This window comes from Trachurus japonicus, chromosome 11 (genome assembly GCF_045865225.1).
Source record: "Trachurus japonicus isolate A0001 chromosome 11, Traja_1.0".
Taxonomy (NCBI): Eukaryota; Metazoa; Chordata; class Actinopteri; order Carangiformes; family Carangidae; genus Trachurus; species Trachurus japonicus.
The window spans coordinates 2,493,123-2,516,749 of record NC_140917.1 but is presented as its reverse complement, the minus strand read 5'-3'; the positions used below and the strand labels follow the sequence as shown (position 1 = coordinate 2,516,749).

At 41.7% G+C, this 23,627-nt stretch overlaps 1 protein-coding gene across 3 annotated transcripts in view; it reads left to right on the top strand.

Moving 5' to 3' along the window:
- The window catches only part of cica (capicua transcriptional repressor a), an 83,370-nt gene that overhangs the window by 47,849 nt on the left and 11,894 nt on the right, over positions 1-23,627 (top strand). For 2 of the 3 annotated variants that reach the window (XM_085790675.1, XM_085790676.1), the window contains exons 8-18: positions 1,357-1,483; positions 2,672-2,931; positions 5,355-5,490; positions 6,370-6,452; positions 11,597-12,113; positions 14,914-15,068; positions 16,065-16,228; positions 17,446-17,695; positions 18,772-19,072; positions 20,618-20,772; positions 22,675-22,844. In XM_085790675.1, the coding sequence (XP_085646801.1) occupies positions 1,357-1,483; positions 2,672-2,931; positions 5,355-5,490; positions 6,370-6,452; positions 11,597-12,113; positions 14,914-15,068; positions 16,065-16,228; positions 17,446-17,695; positions 18,772-19,072; positions 20,618-20,772; positions 22,675-22,844 (2,318 nt within the window). Of the gene's footprint in view, positions 1-1,356; positions 1,484-2,671; positions 2,932-5,354; positions 5,491-6,369; positions 6,453-11,596; positions 12,447-14,913; positions 15,069-16,064; positions 16,229-17,445; positions 17,696-18,771; positions 19,073-20,617; positions 20,773-22,674; positions 22,845-23,627 lie in introns of all 3 variants that reach the window. The other variant, XM_085790674.1, reaches the window with a different exon arrangement.

Sequence of the window (23,627 nt, the reverse complement as noted above, 5' to 3'; positions counted from 1 at the left end):
TTCATTTCACTCATTATCTCCTCCCCCTCATGTGGACTAAGGGCTGGGAGAAGTTTCAGAGTCCTCCGTGGTTACAGGGGGTCTCGGCGTAGCAGTGCATGTCCATATTAACGGTTGCAAATGGATACCAACTGTCTTCGTAACAAAAAGACACACCAAAAAACATCCAAATACCTCCATGCTGCTCGTATGTAATGTCCCTCTTGTATTGAAGCCCCGACATGAGAAATTGTTCCGAAAAAAATTAAATAAGTCTATATTTCAAGCTTGTTTTGTAGCGGAAGCTCCTCTTCCGGGTCCGTCCAAATCTCGCGTGATTTGCACCAGCGTCAGGTGCAAATCGCGCGAGATGCAAATCACGCGAGATTTGGACGTAACTCTGAAAATTCTCCCAGCCCTTAGTCGACATGAGGGTGAGTAGATAATGAGTGAAATTTGAATCTTGGGTGAACTATCCCTTTAATGCCATGGTTAATTCATTGTAAATTATTTTCCTAAATACCGAAACTCTTCAAAACAAAATTATGCCGTAACCATGTCGCACTCACAACGCACCTCCTTTTGCTTCCTCTCATCTGTGTTGGGCAAAATTTGGGCTTGTGCTTCCAGTATTATGGGATGTCTACGGAAGAGCATTAGGGCCAACAACAGAGTTTTGTTTTTTTAAGATTCTGAGAGAAAAACTCAGAAATTCTGAATTTTTTATCAGAAATTCTGACTTTTTATCTCAGAATCTTAAAAAAACAAATCTCCGTTGTTGGCCCTAATGCTCTTCCGTAGATGTCCATTTCATTTATTACTAACGCTGCATGAGAGATGCTCTCAATTTATTTGTGTCATTATAAATCAAACGTAAAATAAAGGATGCATTTTTTATCTAAAATTTGATAAAATATTAAATGATTTAACTTCATTTGTCATTTGGTATAGATGAAAAGTAATGACTTAAATATTTCAAACATTTCCCATGGGGGATATATTAATAGATACTTTAAATATTTTGTGTATATAATTGGTAATGTAATTATATTTTGACTGTATTTTACGCATTCATAGTGTTGTGAAATGAATTAATGCATAATAATCGTGATACCGTGTTTATTTCTGTGATAATAATCGTACCAAGTCATTTCTACAGTTTGTTATCAGATTATCAGGATCTATAAAACCAGACAGAAGTTATCTCTCCATTATCGCTCCAGGTCGTGACTTGTTCTTCCCATCGTTTTGCAGCAGATCTGTTGTTGTTTCACAGGATTTAACCGACTTTAAGCAGCAGCAGCGTCCGGAGAGAAGAGATTAAAGTAGAAGAAGTTGTGTTAGTTTTAATGAGCTGTAAACTCTCTCCTCTGACAGGTGAAGGAGGCCCACTTCAGAGCACATCCAGACTGGAAGTGGTGCAACAAGGACCGCAGGAAGTCTCTGTCCGAGGGCCGCGGGACCCCCAAGGAGGCGCGGGAGAGGAGCATGTCGGAGAGCATCGGTGCGTCACATGATCAACGTCGATTAGCAAATTAACATAAAGCAACATTAGCAACATCACATAAATAAATCAGGACCTTTCATGCAAATACAGTGGCATGGGCTTTGAAATGATCTCCTAAAGGCATAAAGTTACAGATGATACGTTCCCTTTACATTTTAAACTATATCATTATGTTTTTATTTTCATCTTTTACATTTTCAAACGGACAGAAAAGGAAATATTTATGTGATAGTTTCCAGTGTAAATAGTAAATATCTTGTCTGATACCTTGGTCAAGGTTCTCTGAGAGCTCAAGTCTATTGATTAAAGGGATAGTTCAACATTATGGCAAATTGTCCCATTGCCATAATCCCTATTTTCATAGCAGTAGGTTTGTTGCCTTTATTTGTTGGTGCAAGCTATTTTTAGAACGGCGGAGCAGAGCCGTGAGCTGCTCAGAGCTACGCTACGGAGGCTCATTATGGGATTTCTTGGTTTCCCTCCATCAAACTCATCAAATACACAATCCAACAACTCCACAACGCTCTGGTGGACAAGTTGTGAGCTGCACATTCTCCACGCTATGAGATAATAACACAACGTTACCACACAGAGTTGTTTTAGAGGGAAATACAGAGACTGTTGATGAAAAACTGTCCCTGAAGGCAACGTGCATCAGTGGTTTTGCATGAATTTCCCTCTAAAACAACTCTGTGTGGTAACGTTGTGTTATTATCTCATAGCGTGGTGAATGTGCAGGTCACAACTTGTCCACCAGAGCGTTGTGGAGTTGTTGGATTGTGTATTTGATGAGTTTGATGATGAGGGAAACCAAGAAATCCCATAATGAGCCTCCGTAGTGTAGCTCTGAGCAGCTCACGGCTCTGCTCCGCCGTTCTAAAAATAACTCGCACCGACAATTAAAGGTAACAAACCTACTGCTATTATGACTATAGGGATTATGGCAATGGGCCAATTTGACAAAAATGTTGAACTATCCTTTTAAAATATTGCAAAATATGTGTTTTAATGTTTAACTTTATGTCTTTTGGAGATCATTTCATCCTCCATTTGATGAACTGTTCACATTAACAGACGTTTTGGACCCAAACTTTTGCAACATGTCACAGTACAAATTCTGGAGCGATTAATTAATAAGCTTCACTGTCGTTATTGATCCAACATGTTGCTTGTTGTTTTCCGCAGATCCTCTGTCAGAGTCCCAGACGGTGGAGGGGAAGGGAGGAGTAGGAGGAGGAGGAGTAGTAGGAGAAAGAGGAGAAAGAGGAGGAGTAGGAGGAGGAGGCAGCTCGGGCTGGCCGGGGGGATCGGAGCGCCGAGGAGGAGGAGGAGGAGGAGGAGGAGGGGTGGGGCTGTTCGGAGCGCAGCACCCCCGTCCCAGAGCCTTTTCCCAGAGCGCCGTGCACACCCTGGAGCAGCGGGAGAGGGAGCGCGACCTGGAGAAGGTACGAGAAGGTCGTTAATCTGTAGCTCAGAGGCAGCAAACAGACTCAGGGGGATTAAAGATCAGCAGCTGCACAAACCGGGTTCTTACTCAACAGCGTTAACACAACACAAGAAAAAACAACACACAACAGTCAGCAGACGTGTGTGTGTATGTGTATGTGTTTACGTGTGTGTGTGTGTGTGTGGAGATCGGGATCAGAGCAACAAAGAAAGAAACAAAACGCAGAAAATAAAAAGAAATAAACTGAAGTTTAGTAAAAAGGTCCATTTGAACTGTTCAGAAACAGTTCAAATGGACTCGCTTGGTGTTTGTGTGTGTGTGTGTGTGTGTGTGTGTCTGTTAGTAAGTAAGTGTGTGTGTTTTCTTGTACATGCTACGCTGTGAGGACCGGAACGAGTTTTTGAGGACATTTTTGGGAAGTGAGGACGTCTTGGCCGGTCCTTTTTGAGGGTTAAGACGTTAGGTTATAATTAGGTTTAAATTAGGTTTAGAGTAATGGTTAAGTTTAGGCATTTGTTTTGGATGGTTAAGGTTAGGGTAAGGGGCTAGAGAATACAGTATGTCAATGACATGTCCTCACAAAGATAGATTTACAAGGATGTGTGTGTGTGGAGATCGGGATCAGAGCAACAAAGAAATAAACAAAATGCAGAAAATAAAAAGAAATAAACTGAAGTTTAGTAAAAAGGTCCATTTGAACTGTTCAGAAACAGTTCAAATGGACTCGCTTGGTGTTTGAGTGTGTGTGTGTGTGTGTGTGTGTGTGTGTGTGTGTGTGTGTGTGTGTAAGTATTAGTGTGTGTGTGTGTGTGTGTGTGTGTGTGTTTTCTTGTACATGCTACGTTGTGAGGACTGGAACGAGTTTTTAACCAACAGAGTGAGGACATTTTTGGGAAGTGGGGACGTTGGGTTAAGATGTTAGGTTATAATTAGGTTTAAATTAGGATTAGAGTAATGGTTATGTTTAGGCATTTGTTTTGGATGGTTAAGGTTAGGGTAAGGGGCTAGGGAATAGGCTACATTATGTCAATGACATGTCCTCACAAAGATATATTTACAAGGATGTGTGTGTGTGTGTGTGTGTGTGTGTGTGGAGATCGGGATCAGAGCAACAAAGAAAGAAACAAAACGCAGAAAATAAAAAGAAATAAACTGAAGTTTAGTAAAAAAGGTTGAGCTCCACAACTGTTCAGAAACAAGTTCAAATGGACTCGCTGGGTTGGATCTGAGTGTGTGTGTGTGTGTGTGTTTGTGTATGTGTATGTGTAAGTAAGTAAGTGTGTGTGTGTCTATGTGTGTCTGTGTGTGTGTTGGGATGCTGCTGTTGAAAAAACCCACTGAAACCTCTGGGGGAGCTCCGGCTTCCAACTTCAAAGGTTTCACTCTCGACTTTCTCTGAGCCTTTGAAGGTGTGAAACTGTGAAACTGTGGTGTTTGCTGCTTCGCTCCTAATCACAGAGGAGTCGTCCTGCATGGGAGAGACCGACAGACGCTTTTGTTTGAAGGCATTTAACGCTGCCGGCGAGAAAAAAAAGAAAAAAAAACACACACACACACATAGACACACACACACACACAAAAAAAATGTATATGTATGCAATGCATGCTTTGATAACGTAGCGACATCACATTACCTCTGTCTGATGTGTGTTTCTTCAACACCGCAGCTTTTTCTTTTGTTGTCAAGTTTTTAAAAGGGATAGTTCAACGTTTTGGCAAATTGGCCCATTGCCATAATCCCTATAGTCATAGCAGTAGGTTCGTTACTTTTATTTGTCGGTGCAAGCTGTTTTTAGAGCGGCGGAGCAGAGCCGTGAGCTGCTCAGAGCTACGCTACGGAGGCTCATTATGGGATTTCTTGGTTTCCCTCATCAAACTCATCAAATACACAATCCAACAACTCCAAAACGCTCTGGTGGACAAGTTGTGACCTGCACATTCACCACGCTATGAGATAATAACACAACGTTACGAAACGGAGCCGTTTTCGAGGTAAATACAGAGTCTGCTTGCTGAAAAACTGTCCCCTAATCAGCGTTTTTGCATGAATTTCCCTCTAAAACAACTCTGTGTGGTAACGTTGTGTTATTATCTCATAGCGTGGTGAATGTGCAGCTCACAACTTGTCCACCAGAGCGTTTTTGAGTTGTTGGATTGTGTATTTGATGAGTTTGATGATGAGGGAAACCAAGAAATCCCATAACGAGCCTCCGTAGCGTAGCCCTGAGCAGCTCACGGCTCTGCTCCGCCGTTCTAAAAACAGCTTGCACTGACAATTAAAGGTAACGAACCTGCTACTGCTATGATAATGGCAATGGGCCAATTTGCCAAAATGTTGAACTATCCCTTTAAATCGATGGGCGATGATATTTTTCTGCACTTTCTATTAAACAAACTTTAAATTTTTGATTTTTCACTCAGGAGGACGGGGCGAGTTTGTTTCGCAGCCGGCCGCCGCCGCCGCCGTCCCTGTACCAGGGCGGGGCCAGCGAGGACATGACCAGCGACGAAGAGCGCATGGTCATCTGTGAGGAGGAAGGAGACGATGATGTAATGGGTGAGGTCACAACTCACAGCACAGCAGGGAGTTTTTTTGTTTTTTTGTTTGTTCTTCTTTTTTTTGTCTGTCTGTTGTTGTGCCGTAACCATGGAGCGATTTAGTTTCAGTTCCTCTAACGGTCAGTGTGTCTTTGAAAAACAACAGACTCAACCTCAGCCTTTTCTGTGAGTCAAAACCACGACGTCAGCATGAAAAAAAAAAAAAAAGAGAAGAGAAGAGAAAAAAAAAAGAAAAAAAAGTTGCTGTGTCATGGTGGGAGATCCCCGGACTGCTAATTACTAGAAATGCAACAATAGCTCACAATTAGGTCACACAATTACAACTACACACTGTTCAGCCTGAGTTACACACAATGATTACACACTGATTATAGTTGTAAACTCTGGATTAAATAATAAAACATCTGTTCAAACACTCACTGACCATTAGTTTATCGAAATAATAATATAATACTTAATAATTTACTGACACTTTATTACGGATCTAATGAACTGATCTGACATCTGTTAAATAACTTATATAATACTTGATTTATAAATGATGAATACGCCATTTGTTAAATGTGAAAATATAAACATTTAACTTTATTAATGAAGAATTAACTCTACTTATGCTTCACATGTTATCAAAACTGGACTATTTGATCTTAAAAACACTAAACCACACATATTAACAATTAATTTTATATAATTTTGTGTTAGTTTTATGACAATTGCACCACAAAACCACAGGACTTTGATACTGAGACATGTTTAAAATGAAGGCAACTGTTAAAAAACATATTATTTTACATTATAAATGTAAAAGGCTGTTATGAGTTTATTTATACTCCTTTATTTAAATGTGTAATAACATATTTCTGATGTGTTTGTGCAGAGGATTCCTGTCCTGAAGGCTCCATCGACCTCAAATGTAAAGAGAGAGTGACGGACAGCGACGACGACGAACCAGATGGACAGGTAGCTGGAATAACCATTAATTAACTTGATATATTAATAATATCTGGATGTTGATGGTGTTAATAGAAAGATTAATAAACTTCATATTATAGTTTTACTGTGTAACCAGGTCTCTAAATATATAAATGTTGATGGAAAGGATTTAATTCTATACACTTAAATTGAATAATAAAGATATCAGTGAGTAACTAGAAAATTTCCTCTCGGGAAATTTTGAATGGGCCACGGGAGCTACTGCGGGTTGTGCCATCTCTGTCAACATGGGAATCAAACCCACGATCTTAAGGTCAAGACAGAGCTGATCAGACAGACACATGATCATCTTTCTATAAGCACTGATATGGAGGAGCTGTAACCACATTAGGTTAACTGTGTGTGTGTGTGTGTGTGTGTGTGTGTGTGTGTGTGTGTGTGTGTGTGTGTGTGTGTGTGTAACTGTAATCACATGAAGCTGGCTCTAGAGTCTGTGTGTGTGTGTGTGTGTGTGTGTGTGTGTGACTGACTTGACACATAGTTAGTTAGTAGCTGCATCCTGTGTCAGTCTGATTTAGCTGTGTCTGTGTTTATAAACATTTAAACGAGCGCCAGGTGGATTGTTTATGAAGTTAACGAGCCCTGGCCTGAGGATCAAAGAGGTTACCACGGCGATAGGGGCCCCCGCAGGCTGAGACAGACAGAAACGTGGAGAAAAAGAGCCATTTTCTGCCTCTGCACCGGTCTCACAATTAGGCTTAGCATGAGAAAACGGTAACTCCTATCAGAACAAAACACAGATCAACGTTGCTCTAAGGACTTAATGAAAATTTCGGTACGATTTGGTGTTTCTACAGTAAATATTTTGGCGACGCTGGCAGTTTTAAAACATCAGGCCGTTCTGCTCCTCTCAGAAAATATTTGTATTGGACTCAATGAGGAGCAGAGACAGACGTGGCCGCACTCAGAGGCTGATTCTGTAAGTTCTGTAAGTCTCTCTGATATTTTGAGCACATGACATGAGAGATAACAAGTTTGTCTTACAAATTCTGAAAAAATTATGTCTCTGGAGTGTAAATTGTGGCCGTGCTGACAGTTTATCCAGAAAAAATACAGAATGTTTCTTCACTCTCTCCCACTCTAACCGATGATGTCACGCACTCTGACACGAACATTCCATGCAATACACACCCATTATAAACTCATAATTTCTCCAAAAATGATCATGGTCATTGATCAGGGATTGATCAAAAACTATATGACCTATCAAAACGTGGAGTAATACGACAATACACAAGACTTGTGTCTACTGTTTAAAGTTTAAATGAAGTCTCTAGGTGAAAGTATGCCTGAGCAGTAGACGTTTGTTAAACTCCAATGATTGGTCTTTTTCGCTCTTTTTTTTTCGCCCGTCCCATTGACTTACATGCAAATTTTTTGCGCAGTTTTTCGCGACTACGTCGCGAAAAATTCGTAAACTGTTGAGAAAAGTAATAGCACCCCGATCCCGATCAAACTGCACGTTTTGATATATAATTTGTCCTGCAACTCTTCGAGTTGCAGGACTAGTAGCGAATCGAAAATCGTCCGGAAGATGAAAAATAACTAGAAAAAGCATTTCCAAGAATGGAAATGGTGTGACTGCTGACAGCAACTGAACGCTGTTGCAGAATTAGCAAATAGTGCAAGCTGTGATCACCATACAAATGTTTGACCAAGGTCAGAATCGAACCCACATCCTCATGGTTATTAGACTTCCACTCTGCCTCTAGGCCACGGTGCACACACAGTTGCAGAGACTGTTGTCTGTTAATGATCTGCACACTGTCAACATCAAGAAAGCTTGAGAGTCAAGCTTGAATGACTTAGAATGAAAATGTCTGTGAATTTCAGGCTGAGCACTAACCATATGGCCACAGAGAACCTGAGTTACAATGAGCTTTATACTATGAGGAATCAAAGACTGTCCAATGACAGCTGAATAATTGGAATCAAAAGTCAAGCAATGAAGTGAAAAGACTGAGGCAGGAATCGAACCCATGACCATATGATCACTAAACCTTTACTCTGCCACTCGGCTACAGAGAGCACACTGCTTTCAAAATTGTTGTCATTCATTGTAATGTGATGATGTGCTGCAAACTGGTATGAGTAATCAAGGAGATAACAAACACCTGTAACCAATTGAAGGCGGGGGAGGAGAGCAGAATTCAACATAACATAACAAGAGTTCTTCCCTTGGATTCGAACCAGTGACCTTAGGGTTGGCAAACATCCACCCTAACCCCTACACTACAGTGGAGTTGTGAAGAAGAGAGGTTGAGACTTTGATGAATGTGAGATTTTTTGTGAAAAAGTTAAATATTTTAAAAAGTATAAATAGTTAAAAAGAGAAAAGTAATGCCGATAAAGTTCAAAAAAAGCTGCACGTTTTGATATATGAATTGTTGAAATAGCACAAAGTATGAAGGACTAGAAGAAGACCGTAAAAAGGCGGAAGAAAATGGCCAAACAGAAGAACAATAGTGTGACTGCTTCAGCAGTCACACTAATAAAAACTAGAAAATTTCCTCTCGGGAAATTTTGAATGGGCCACGGGAGCTACTGCGGGTTGTGCCATCTCTGTCAACATGGTAATCAAACCCACGATCTTAAGGTCAAGACAGAGCTGATCAGACAGACACATGATCATCTTTCTATAAGCACTGATATGGAGGAGCTGTAACCACATTAGGTTAACTGTGTGTGTGTGTGTGTGTGTGTGTGTGTGTGTGTGTGTGTGTGTGTGTGTGTGTGTGTGTGTGTGACTGTAATCACATGAAGCTGGCTCTAGAGTCTGTGTGTGTGTGTGTGACTGACTTGTCACATAGTTAGTTAGTAGCTGCATCCTGTGTCAGTCTGATTTAGCTGTGTCTGTGTTTATAAACATTTAAACGAGCGCCAGGTGGATTGTTTATGAAGTTAACGAGCTCTGGCCTGAGGATCAAAGAGGTTACCACGGCGATAGGGGCCCCCGCAGGCTGAGACAGACAGAAACGTGGAGAAAAACAGCCATTTTCTGCCTCTAAACCGGCCTCACAATTAGGCTTAGCATGACAAAACGGTAACTCCTATCAGAACAAAACACAGATCAATGTTGCTCTAAGGACTTACTGAAAATTTCGGTACGATTTGGTGTTTCTACAGTAAATATTTTGGCGACGCTGGCAGTTTTAAAACATCAGGCCGTTCTGCTCCTCTCAGAAAATATTTGTATTGGACTCAATGAGGAGCAGGGACAGACGTGGCCGCACTCAGAGGCTGATTCTGTAAGTTCTGTAAGTCTCTCTGATATTTTGAGCACATGACATGAGAGATAACAAGTTTGTCTTACAAATTCTGAAAAAATTATGTCTGTAGAGTGTAAATTGTGGCCGTGGTGGCAATTTATCCAGAAAAAATACAGAATGTTTCTTCACTCTCTCCCACTCTAACCGATGATGTCACGCACTCTGACACGAACATTCCATGCAATACACACCCATTATAAACTCATAATTTCTCCAAAAATGATCATGGTCATTGATCAGGGATTGATCAAAAACTATATGACCTATCAAAACGTGGAGTAATACGACAATACACAAGACTTGTGTCTACTGTTTAAAGTTTAAATGGAGTCTCTAGGTGAAAGTATGCCTGAGCAGTAGACGTTTGTTAAACTCCAATGATTGGTCTTTTTCGCTCTTTTTTTTTCGCCCGTCCCATTGACTTACATGCAAATTTTTTGCGCAGTTTTTTCGCGACTACGTCGCGAAAAATTCGTAAACTGTTGAGAAAAGTAATAGCACACCGATCCCGATCAAGACGCACGTTTTGATATATAATATGTCCTGCAACTCTTCGAGTTGCAGGACTCTTCGAGCAGGACTCTTCGAGTTGCAGGACTAGATGCGAATCGAAAAATCGTCCGGAAGATGAAAAATAATAAGAAAAATTCCACACAATAACAGTAGTGCCCGGGCTTCGCCCGGGCACTGGTCCCTGCAGCTATTTCATAGCTGTTGGGACCAGTGCCCGGGGCGATTGCCCGTGGCCCTAATAAAGACGTGTGAAGCTCAAGGGCAACGCAAATCATTTTATAGAAATATAAAACATGATAAAGGAAACGATACAGAAGTAAAATAGAAGAGAAAAGATTAACGATATAAAAAGTAAAAATCACCAGTGAAAATAAATAAAGTGCAGAGAAGCGTTTAAAGGGATAGTTCAACATTTTGGCAAATTGGCCCATTGCCATAACCCCTATAGTCATAGCAGTAGGTTCGTTACCTTTAATTGTCGGTGCACGCTATTTTTTAGAGCGGCGGAGCAGAGCCGTGAGCTGCTCAGAGCTACGCTACGGAGGCTCATGGGATTTCTTGGTTTCCCTCATCAAACTCATCAAATACACAATCCAACAACTCCACAACGCTCTGGTGGACAAGTTGTGAGCTGCACATTCACCACGCTATGAGATAATAACACAACGTTACCACACTGAGTTGTTTTAGAGGGAAATACATGCAAAACCACTGATGCGTGTTGCCTTCAGGGACAGTTTTTCATCAACAGTCTCTGTATTTCCCTCTAAAACAACTCTGTGTGGTAACGTTGTGTTATTATCTCATAGCGTGGTGAATGTGCAGCTCACAACTTGTCCACCAGAGCGTTGTGGAGTTGTTGGATTGTGTATTTGATGAGTTTGATGAGGTGAAACCAAGAAATCCCATAATTCGCCTCCTCCCATTAGCGTAGCTCTGAGCAGCTCACGGCTCTGCTCCGCCGTTCTAAAAAATAGCTTGCACCGACAATTAAAGGTAACAAACCTACAGTAGTGCTATGACAATGGGCCAATTTGCCAAAATGTTGAACTGTCCTTTTAATGTCGTAGAATTACATAAAACAGGAAAATGAAACTACAGAACTTGTCAAAAGACAAACAGACACAGAGAGTCGGGGACGAAGTGTTTCCAGGTTTTCTCCTCCTCCTCCTCCTCCTCCTCCTCTGTATGTGTCGTCGGTGCCACGAAGAATTAAAGTTACTTAAAGTTGAGGAAGACAGAAAAAAAACAACTTTGTGTTCGGCTTTGATCTCTCCTCCTCTTCATCTCTTTCTCTTTCTCTCTCTCTCTCTGTCTCTCCCCCTGCAGCGAGGCTTCCAGCCAGTGTCCCACTCCTCCTCTCGCCATCCTTCCTCCTCTCCCTCAGGAGGAGGAGGAGGAGGAGGAGGAGGAGGAGGAGGAGGAGGTGCTGCTGAAGACGGGTCGGAGAGGAAGAGAAAGCGAGGCGGCGGAGGAGGAGGAGAGGATGATGGCGGCGAGGGAGGACGGAAGAGAGACGAAGCGTCGGGAGGAAGAGGAGGAGAAAGAGGAGGAGAAGGAGGCGTCTGCTCCTCCTCTTCCTCCTCTTCCTCCTCCTCCTCCTCCTCCTCCTGCAGCAGCAGCCCGGCTCCTCTCATCCTCGGCGCCGTGCGCATGGCGACCACCATGGTGACCAACGTGGTGCGGCCCATCGCCAGCACGCCCGTCCCCATCGCCAGCAAACCAATAGAGGGAGCCGCCGTTGCTACGACGACGACGCTCCTGATTGGAGGAGGAGGAGGAGGAGCAGGAGGAGGAGGAGGAGGAGGAGGAGGAGGAGCTCAGCAGCTGCCAATCACAGCAGGGGGTGCGTACCTGTCATCCTTGTCCTCGTCATGCTCCTCCCCCCCGGTGGTCACCAGCCTCGTCCTCGCCACCCCATCCCAAACCCCCCTCCCCCTCCCCCTCCCCATGCTCCACCCCTCCTCCTCCTCCTCCACCTCCTTCACCTCCTCCGCCGCCATCTCCTCCCTCCCCCCTCCCTCCCTCGCCCACGTCCAGTACTTCCTGCCCAGCGAGACAAACTCCTCCTCCTCATCCACCCACCAGCAAATCCTCTCCCTGCCCGTGGTGGCCAATGGCGGCGTGCACTCGTCGTCATCAGGGGGGGCGGGAATCAGAGTCAGCCCCGCGACCAGAGGTGAGACCAGAGGAGAGCTGTGATTGGCTGAAGGGAGGAGGAGGAGGGGTTCAGGTTTACAGGGTATCCGCGGGGTCTTAAAAAAGTCTAAAATTTGAAAATCTAAATTTTAGGCCTTAAAATGTCCTAAATTCATTGAATTATTGTGTTGTTTGTTTTATTATTAGTTTATTTCATAGGGACAGTGCACCACTAATCAACAGAGTTAAAAGAAAAACTGTAAGTGGGCCAGAGTTAGCCAACAAGGCTAGTTTTCGTCCGTTGTCCCTGTCCAGATGTTAAAGGCAACCTAAAAGCCAAAAAAAGGGGCAAGTCTTGTTCAAGTCTTAAATAATTTTAGACAGGTCTTAAATGTTCTTATGCCCATCATGAGCAAGCATTTCACTCGCATTTGCCCCTAAAAAAATACATGTGCGAACCGGGAAAATAGTTTACTTTATAGGCGTGCTCCTTGGGAAATATGTTATCGTAGAGCCCTCGCTACTGCAAATCCTCAATAAAATGCTCCTGCGACACCTCATTATGCTTTATTGCAATCAATTTCTAATTTTGTGCGTTTCTTTTATATGTTTTTTATTTGTCATGATAGGTCTAAATTCCATCCATAATGGTCTTAAAAAGGTCTTAAAGGGATACGCCAACATTTTTCGTGTCTTGCCTCACTCCCGAGTCCATGACCAGCAGATAGACACCATCCTTTCGACTGTGCGTACAGCAACAAGGGAGATAGAGCCGTATCGCCTGTAATTAGCTTAACTCAAACGCTGGAAGTGTATAGGTAGTGTTAGCCTGCCTCCACCTAAAGTCGCTAATTAGCTTAGCTCAAACGCTGGAAGTGTATAGGTAGTGTTAGCCTGCCTCCACCTAAAGTCGCTAATTAGCTTAGCTCAAACACTGGAAGTGTATAGGTAGTGTTAGCCTGCCTCCACCTAAAGTCGCTAATTAGCTTAGCTCAAACACTGGAAGTGTATAGGAAGTGTTAGCCTGCCTCCACCTAAAGTCGCTAATTAGCTTAGCTCAAACACTGGAAGTGTATGGGTAGTGTTAGCCTGCCTCCACCTAAAGTCATCAGAGAAACTCTTCAGCAACTCTAAACGGAAACCGGCGGGCCGATCTTGGTCTCAGAGCTGACAAAACTCTCCGGTAAGGCATCTTGAGCGGTCAAATGCCGCTAACGGGACGAGATCGGTCAAAACGGAGGGTTCAAGCAAAGACGCTTTATTTTGGTTCAAGCTAGCTACATCGAGGGTAGGTTAGCTTCCTATTTCAAAGTAAAAGCACAAATTCTATCGTCATGGTTTTCTCTATGTAAACTTTAGGGCAACGGGTGTTTTATTTTGTGAAAGTAACCAGAAGTGCGTTGGTCACAACGGCTAGCTTGAGTAGCGCCGAATTCGTCCCAACAAAATTGTAAACAGCTGGTATTTAGACAAATTAACGACACACTGCTGATCTAAACGGCTACTTTCTCGCCTAAACATGTTTGAAATGTTGATAAAGTGATATATTTACAGAGTTTAGAGCTACAATGAAATCAGCTTCTGACTGCTGATTTCAGCTCGGGCAGGAGGCAGGCTAACACTACCCATACACTTCCAGCGTTTGAGCTAAGCTAATTAGCGACTTTAGGTAGGAGGCAGGCTAACACTACCTATACACTTCCAGCATTTGAGGTAAGCTAATTAGTGACTTTAGGTGGAGGCAGGCTAACACTACCTGTACACTTCCAGTGTTTGAGCTAAGCTAATTAGCAACTTTAGGTAGGAGGCAGACTAACACTACCTATACACTTCAAGTGTTTCAGCTAAGCTAATTACGGGCGATAAGGCTCTATCTCCCTTGTTACTGCACGCACAGTCAAAAGGATGGTGTCTATCTGCTGGTCATGGACTCGGGAGTGAGGCAAGACACGAAAAAAAAAGAAAAATGGTGGCGTATCCCATTAAAAAGTCTTAAATTTGAGCTGGTGAAACCTGCAGAGACCCTGTAAAGGTTTAGATCAGTTCACAGGTTCAGGTTCAGGTTCCTTCTCCTCTCTTTGATTTTTTCCCTTTACTCCGTTTGTGTCGTGCTCAGTAATAATAATAATCGTCGTTGTCGTCGTCTCCACAGGAAGGGAAACTGAAAATAGATTTGATTGGCTTACGTAAACGAGACATAAATGATTGACAGCGGGAACGCGGCCGCCGCCCACCCACCCGCACTCATTGCAACATTGTTCCACCTTGTTGTCGATCCGCCAGGAATTTCTCTTGAAGCGTCCTCACTGTGTCTCCCCTCCCTCCCCCCTCCTCCCCTCTTGTCTCTCAGTGTGTCATCCCCCCCGTCGCTCCTCTGCTGTCTTCTCCTTCTTCTCCTTCTTCTCCTCCTCCTCTTACGGCTCGATTCATCTGTTCCTCACGCTGAGTGATTTAATTCTCTCTCTCTCTTTCTCTCTTTCTCTCTCTCTCTCGTTCTCACTCATTAGTCCAAACCCAGTCGCCGGTGTTGCAGAGCAAGATGTTGGTTCCCATGGCAACAGTGAGAACAGGGTCTACTCCTCCTCATCCTCATCCTCATCCTCCCATCTCCCTGGTGGCTCCGCCTCTTCCTGTGCAGAACGGCCCCGCGACAGGAAACAAGGTACGGCTGTGTGAAGAAGAAGGAGGAGAAAAAGTGTCAAAGATAAACTGACAAGATGATGAGAGAAGATAAAAATAAAAAAATAAAGCAGCGAAATCGACTTTTTTTTTCGTCCCAGTTTGATTGATCCAATGTGACAGTGATTGATAACTGTTGTTAGATAATAACGGACAGAAAATGTATTGATGATTGACTGATCAAGTCATTTATTTAAAACAAATCCAAGGAATTTAATGTCTCAAGCTTCTCAAATGCTACGATTTGATTTTAAATATATACTTTTTGGGAAATTTGAGGTTTGATGTTAAACTTTATTTCTGCAACATCTTTGTTACAAGAGCTGCAACACAAACTGCTTCACAACAAATAAATGACCTGTACTCAGAGCTTCACATGAAATAGACAAAAATTCAACACAAAACGTGTTAAAAAAACAGAGAATTTAATGTCTCAAGCTTCTCAAATGCTGCGATTTGACTTTAAATATATACTTTTTGGGAAATTTGAGTCAATGATAATAATAATATTGATGATAAACTTTATTTCTGCAGCATCTTTGTTACAAGAGATGTAGCATAAACTGCTTCACAACAAATAAATGACCTGCACTCAGAGCTTCACATGAAATAGACAAAAATTAAACACAAAACATGTTATAAAAACATATTTGTAATGATAATTAGAGGTGAGACTGAATGAAAGTCGTCTCACAAGCAGCAGAATCACAATAAAAGTAAATGAAAAGATAAAAATAAACCATTAAAAAGCATCATTGTTTGTTCTGGAAGATGAAGAGTTGGTGAAAAGATGCTGAAAGTTATTTTACTTACCGGTTCTGGAGTTGTTCAGACTAGAGGATCGTTAAACCACATCTGATGTTTTAAAAAGTTGTTTTTTCTTCTGGAGAAACAAGATAAATAAATGATGATAAATATGTAGATGAAGACTTTTCCTCTGATCCTTCCTTCTCCTCCTCCTCCTCCTCTCCTCCCTCAGATCATCCAGATCGCTCCCATGCCCGTGGTCCAGACCAACGTTCACCCGAGCGGCGCAGCAACAGTGCATCCTGGGAGCCCCTTTCCTGTTTCCGTGGCAACGGTGATGGCTCCCGGTGGTGCAGCGCCCCCGCAGACTGTTCTCCTGACCTCGCCGCCCACCAGGTCAACACCACCACCACCACCACCACCACCACCTGAAAGACAGCAGCAGCAGCAGCTTTAGAAACACACTTCAGTCTGTAAACGAGTTGTGTTAATGCACAGAGAGAGAGCATCAACACTCAGGGGTCAGTCAGGTTGACGCCGCTGACCTCTGACCCCCCGGCTCTGAGAACTTCAAAACATCCTTTTCTCAAGAAGTTCTCCAGCTCAGAAAGAGAAAATATAAAGTCAGTTCAGTTAGAAGTTATTTTCTGATCAGAGTAACGTATCTGTTTGTTACATCTGTCTGTCTGTAAAGCCGCTCTCATACTGAGATTAGAGGGTCGACGCGGGTTTTTTAAATCGGCATACGGCTCCTTTCCCCATTGCAGTCATAGCAGTAGCTATACCTTTAATTATCAGTGCATGTTGGTTTGAGATCGGCGGGGCAGAGACGTGAGCTGCACGGTATTTTCACGTTTCCCTCATCAAACTCATCAAATTCACAATCCAACAACTCCACAACGCTCTGGTGGACAAGTTGTGACCTGCACATTCACCACGCTATGAGATAATCATGTAACATTACGGCACATGAAGCAAATACTTGGAACTACTTGCTGCTTTTGAAATCCCTCCGCCCAGCAGCCGTGTCTGAGTGAATGTAGTTCCGGCTGCATTTGCCTCTAAAACAACTCTGTCTTCACCACGCTATGAGATAATAATAATAATGTTACCACACAGAGTTGTTTTAGAGGGAAATGCAGAGACTGTTGATGAAAAACTGTCCCTGAAGGCAACGCGCATCAGCGGTTTTGCATGAATTTCCCTCTAAAACAACTCTGTCTGGTAACGTTCTGTTATTATCTCATAGCGTGGTGAATGTGCAGCTCACAACTTGTCCACCAGAGCGTTGTGGAGTTGTTGGATTGTGTATTTGATGAGTTTGATGAGGGAAAGGCGGAAATGCCTTGCAGAGCTCACATCTCTGCCCCACTGATCTAAAAATAGCTTGCACCGACAATTAAAAGTAACGAACCTCCTGCTATAACTATAGGGATTATGACAATGGGCCAATTTGCCAAAATGTTGAAATATCCCTTTAAATTTGCGGGTTGACCCGGGTCTGACATTCCCACTGCGAGTCAATAAACACATATAAACATCAAATACACAGATGAAAAGCATCTATATTTAGATATTATAGTAAAATCTTCTTCTTCCTTCTTCTTCTTCAGGATCACCTATGTCCAGTCTGGTCCAGGTGTTACCACGGCGACGCCCCAACACCAGGCCACGCCCGCTCCGGGCCCGGCGTACCTCCAGCCGCCTCTGGCCGCTCTGGGCTTCACCGCCATCGCCCCCGGCAACCAAACCCTGGTGCAGCCGATCGTCGGCCAGTCGCCGCTGCTCGCCCCGGCCCCGGCGCCGCCCCTCGGCCAATCACAGACTCCCCCGGGTCAGGCCGCAGCGCCCGCCGGACGACAGGTAGAAGGAAAAAAAAACAGAAACTGATGCATCAATTTAGAGATTTTTGACTATTTTTCTTCCCTAGCATGTCTTCTTTCAGAAAAGTTGAAAGAAATGGTAGAAAATCCACATGAAGGTTTTTATTTTACTTCATTTTGTCTCTAGATTTCTCCTAAATTCACCAAAAGTTAACATTGTAAAGCTCTCTTTCCTGAACAATTATATAGGCTCCAAAACTTGTCATTTCCTCCTTATCAGCAACCAATCGTAAAAGTAAGATTTACTAAACAATCTACGTAATTTTACAGTACAAGTCTTTAAAGGGTGTTTTCTCAAGATGAGTTTCTCCTCAGACTCTGAGCTTCAGCAGCACTTACAGACACCAAACCTTCCAGTTTCCAGTTTCCCTGTCTATATTCTGAAGGTTTTTACAGAGGGGATTGTTGATATATCATTCACAGCCTCATTTATACAACGTTTTATCCCTAAAAACAGGGCGAAATTTGATTTTTTTTTAGGGCTGGTGACAGTTTTTTCTCATTTACAGAGTGATGAACAGAGATATCCAGAATCCTCCTCTGTAAAAACTTCTGACTCTAATATGTCAACAAAATAAAACTAGAATTTTGAAAGTAGCTTCATCCATTGTTCAGATTTCTGTTCTGGAAATATATGCAAATTAGCGCATATTTAATTAGATATCACCCCATTTACATATTTAAACATAAAATTTGACAAAACTTAATAATAGTAATAGTATAGTAATACAAAAAATATTTGTCTTAATGTGAGTGATAAACTTGGGAAGTTTCATGGTGATATCTGTTAGTTAAAGTTTTTACCCTATTCACCTGTAGTGGTTGAAGGCTCATTGTCATGGTTACGTCAGGTAAACCACTGTCAACACACTTTGGCAGCGTTTCTCGTCCTCGGGGCTGAAACTGTAGGTCGTAAAACACAGGTGTGTGTGTGTGTGTGTGACATTTAGATGTTGTTGTCATGGCGCCAGGACGTCTGTCGCCTCACCTCCACAGTTTTTAACTTTCTGCTTCTTTTCTTTCTTTTCTTTTCTTCTCTTTTCTCTCCGTCGTCAGGTACTAACCGCCATCTACCCCGCGCCCGCGACCGTCGCCCTGGCTACGGGCGTGGTCTCCGTGACGACCATGCCCCCCGCGGTGGGAGCTTCGGCGCAGGACGTCATGGACCCGTCGTCTCCGCGGGCGACGGCGGCGGCCGCGGCCCCTCATCTGCCCGGCGCCATGGCGACGGCGGGGGGCGCGGAGCTGCAGCTGAAGGTGGAGGTGAAGAAGGAGAGGGACAGTCATGATGGGATGGAGGACGGAGGCCTAGGAACGGCCAACTGCACCAGCTTCATGTCCGCCACAGGTATAACAGGTAACACACCTCCATCAGGGGTCAAATCCTCTTCTTTTTCTTTTTCTTTTTAAAGGAATAGTTCAGATAAAGGAACATTGACACTGGAAAACGTACTCATGTAGATTTGATCATAAATGTGTGAATATTTCCACCTGATGCCTGGTCATCACTCATAAATTCTCTAATTACATCAGATTGTGTCATGACGTTAAAGGAATATTTCACCAAAAAATGAAATTCAGTCATTAGTGACTCACCCTCATGCTGATGATGATACTCCGGAGTAGTTTTTTATTCCTCAAAGTGCATCTGGAGACCCGGGAGGCCGGTTCCTAGTCCAGTAATAGGGTCCGACACAAAAACGTCCATAAAACTACACAAAAACCATTTAAAGGGACAACGAGGAGTTTTGTAAAAGCGAAGTGTCTTCACACTACATTTATGAGCCTCCGCACCGTGAAATTCTTTGACCGGCGCAAGACAGACTCATGTTTTCATTCATCAAGAATTAAAGTCAGAGGTTCAAAGAGGATCACATACCGTCGTAGTTCCCACCATAAACGGAGATTCGGCGGCGTTATTCTCATGACTCGCCACAAAACCGAAAGTAAAGAAACGCTGGTCGGCTCGCCCAGCATTTCCACCACCACTAATAATAACAAAATAACCATAGAGACAAAACCATAGATTTAACCAAAATGGGCCCATTAACAAGTGGTAACGTAGATTCATCCACATTAACGTGAGACTTTTTTATAACCAAATAGAAACTCCTCGTTGTCCCTTTAATATTCCTCCACACTGCTCGTCCGCTGCAATCCAAGTGTCCTGAAGGGAGATAGTCCAGAGTTTACTGGAAACAACCTCATTTAGGACATTTTTACAGCCTAAACAGTCCTGGATTAGGCTCTGACGTTCATGCATGAGAACGGGCCTCAGGCAAATTCAATACAGGACTGTTTAGGCTGTAAAAATGTCCTAAATGAGGTAGTTTCCAGTAAACTCTGGACTATCTCCCTTCAGGACACTTGGATTGCAGTGGACGAGCAGTGTGAAGGAATATTAAATGGTTTTTGTGTAGTTTTATGGACGTTTTTGTGTCGGACCCTATTGACTCTCATATAAAGTTTTCATTGGACTAGGAACCGGCCTCCCGGGTCTCCAGATGCACTTTGAGGAATAAAAAACTACTGCAGAGTATTCATCAGTATGAGGGGGAGTCACTAATGACTCACGAATGAATGAATGAATGAATGAATGAAATGAACGAAATGACTGAATAATGAATTTCATTTTTTGGTGAACTATTCCTTTAAATATGCCTGAATGGTTCTAAATATCCGTCTTTGTGCATGGCTGACTGAATGTAGCAATCTAAACAAGAAATTATACATTTCACACACTTTATTGAGTATGTTTTGTTAGTTTAAGTTAGTAGTAAGGTACAATAATTAGAAAAGATTAAAATTCCCGATTAAAATCAGGAAGCTGCAGCACCAGAGGAAATATATATGGGATAAAATACTAAAACACTGACTTCTTTGTTGTGTTTCATGTCTGCAGTGAAGAAGGAGGAGGACACCATGGTGGCGCTGCACATCAAAGAGGAGAGACGAGGGGACACGGACTCAGAGAGAGGGATGAAGGACGGCGCTGAGAGGAAGAGAGGGAGAGAGGCCGACAGGGACGACCACGGCTCGGCCGACGGCTGCAGAGAGGTGAGAGGAGGAGGAAAGCTGGATATCTGAGACACACACACACACACACACACACTCCTGAAGAGTCTTTAGACGACTCGGAGAGTTTCGGGTCAGGAGGATTTAACCTCAGAGAAGCTGTGACCGTCTATGATGATGAAAAAAAAGAAGAAAAAAAAAGAGGAACTTTCACAACTTCTCAAAGAAAAATTTTACAATTTCACTTCACAGGAAAAAACCAGAGTGTGTGTGTGTGTGTGTGTGTGTGTTTTTTCTCCCCCAATCTTGTTTAACACTTTTATTAATTAAGAAGTTGATTTATATAGGATTAAAACAATTGACTGGGCCTCAGGTAACAGATGTGACACCATGGGTTTGATCGGATTTTTATTGATAATGGAGAAAGATCACAATCTGTGTTTAACCAAAACTAAACATATAATAGTAATAATAATAATAATACATTTATTTGTAAGCGCTTTTACGGATGCTCAAAGACACTTTACATTTTAAAAATCATAAAATAGAGCAAGTCAGAGTGGAATTCAATTAAAAACAGCAATAAAACAGTATAAAATACAAAAAACAGCATAAAACACACAAAAATTATATATTAAAAGCTAATTTAAAAAGGTGTGTTTTGAGCATGGTCTTGAATAGGACAATATAATATGAGAATAATGTTTTTCATACATAATTTAACATAACAAAAATAAAAACAAGATCCCTGTGTTATAATTGATGTTTAATGACTCGTGGTTGAAACTGGAAGGTTTATCTGTTTGTCTGATGTAGAAAACGAGCTTCATTTTGTTATTTATTGATAATGTTATAGGAAATTACAAGTACAGATTTTTGTTTCATAAAATAAAAAGCAGATATTGATTTATGACGATGATAATAAACTTTATATTATACAGTATATAGCACATTTTTTAAAACAAGGTTACAAAGTTCTGTACTGATCAAATAAATGAAGATAGAAGGAGAAAACAGCTGATAACGTCTCATCCAATTAATATTAAACAATAATTAAAGTAAGATACTGCGGATCATGGTATTAATAACTAAAAAAATGACAATAAAAAAGCCAAAAACATAAAATAATATACTAACAATATAAAAAAGCTGCACCACTGGTTGCCTTTATTGCATTGTTTTTAGCTTATTACGAGCTTGTTACCTGGAGAAAACATGGAAGATGAGCAAAAACAGCTATTCTTGTTCATTTGTTTTCTATTATTTTCTTCTTGTATGAACATTGATGACTTTATTTTGTATCTTTATTGATTATCTGCATCTATTTTAGCTGATATAACTACAATATAACTATTAAACTGATACTAAAACTGTTTGAAGCTGTTTGAAGCTAACAGGGTCCAGAAGTTGTAGATGATGACGTCATGTATTGTGGGAGCCGAAGTGTGTTTTGTGTGCTTCTACATGTTTTGTTTGTTTATATCGTAAAGTTCATATTATTGTAAATAAATAATTGATTTGTTTGGATAAATAGTTGATTAAAATAGGCAAAATATTAGTACAATTCATGTGATTTAATTCATAATAAGTTAAAAAGGATTTTTTGTAACCTTTGTTACTGTCGCTTTAAGAGGACAGAGGCAGTTGAGGCTTGGTTAGGCATGAGCCACACAGTTTTCTTACCGTAGTGCCTTTTTTGAATGAGAAAAACTTTGATTTTGGATTACTCCTGTAATAAGATACCTTTGGAAAACAAGGAATAAAATACATTCTTTCTAATCTTTTTACACTGGAGTCCTGTGGACATTTTTTCCATGCAGTAAAGGTGCACGAGTCAAGTTAACCCGGGCTAAAAGCTTCAACTCCCACATGTATCATCATGTCGGTCTCACCCTCTGTCTCCCTCTGTCTCCCCCTGTCTCCCCCCTCTGTCCCCCCCCTCAGGCTGGACCTCGCTCCCCTCTTCCACCTCCCTCAGGTCTGGACCCTCCTCCCCCTCCTCCTGCAGAACGAGAGCCCCCCTCCTCTTCCTCCTGCTCCTCCTCATCCTCGTCCTCAAAGAAGACCAAGTTTCGACCCCCGCCGCTCAAAAAGACGCCCGACTCCATCGACAAGTGAGTGACACCACGAAGATGAACTCTTATTACACACTGTTGCACAAGCACATAAAGGTGGAATAATATAGTTTTTTCACCTCTTCTCATTAAATTATTGTGACTATGTGATTTATTCTTTTCATATTTTGGGGGGCTTTTATGCCTTTAATTGATAGAACAGCTGTAGAGAGACAGGAAAACAGCAAAGTCAAGTCAAATTTATTGATATAGCACATTTCATACGACAAGCGTAAACTCAATGTGCTTCAAAAAGTTAAAACAGAGATACAGTGTATAACATAAAATGGCATATAGGATAAGAAATATTACATATATATAAAAAAACATTTAGGACATTATAAAATCACACAAGAATGTATTGTTATCATCATTTAAAAAGGGAGATAATAATAATAATAATACAAATTCTTAAAGCAAACAAGACAGAAATAAAACACACTCTTTAAACATGACTAAAGGGCCACTGATTTAGGACAACAATGCTCCAATGTGATTTATTCTTGATAGATAAAGTGTATATCTAATCTATCTCAAAACTATATTGATCACTGTGAAAATTATACTACAATTGACCTTTATAACAGTAAAACAAGATTATTCCAACTTTATGGGAACCCGTGTTCATTTTGAATTATAAAAAAACACATGGGAGCAAGTTGAGGGATTTAAATTAGAATTTATTTTCCAGGTTTTGTATGTAAGTATGTAATATACTTTGGATATAAAATGTAAAAGAACCTGCTTTTATCAAACCATATTTGTATATTTTTGTAGGGAAAT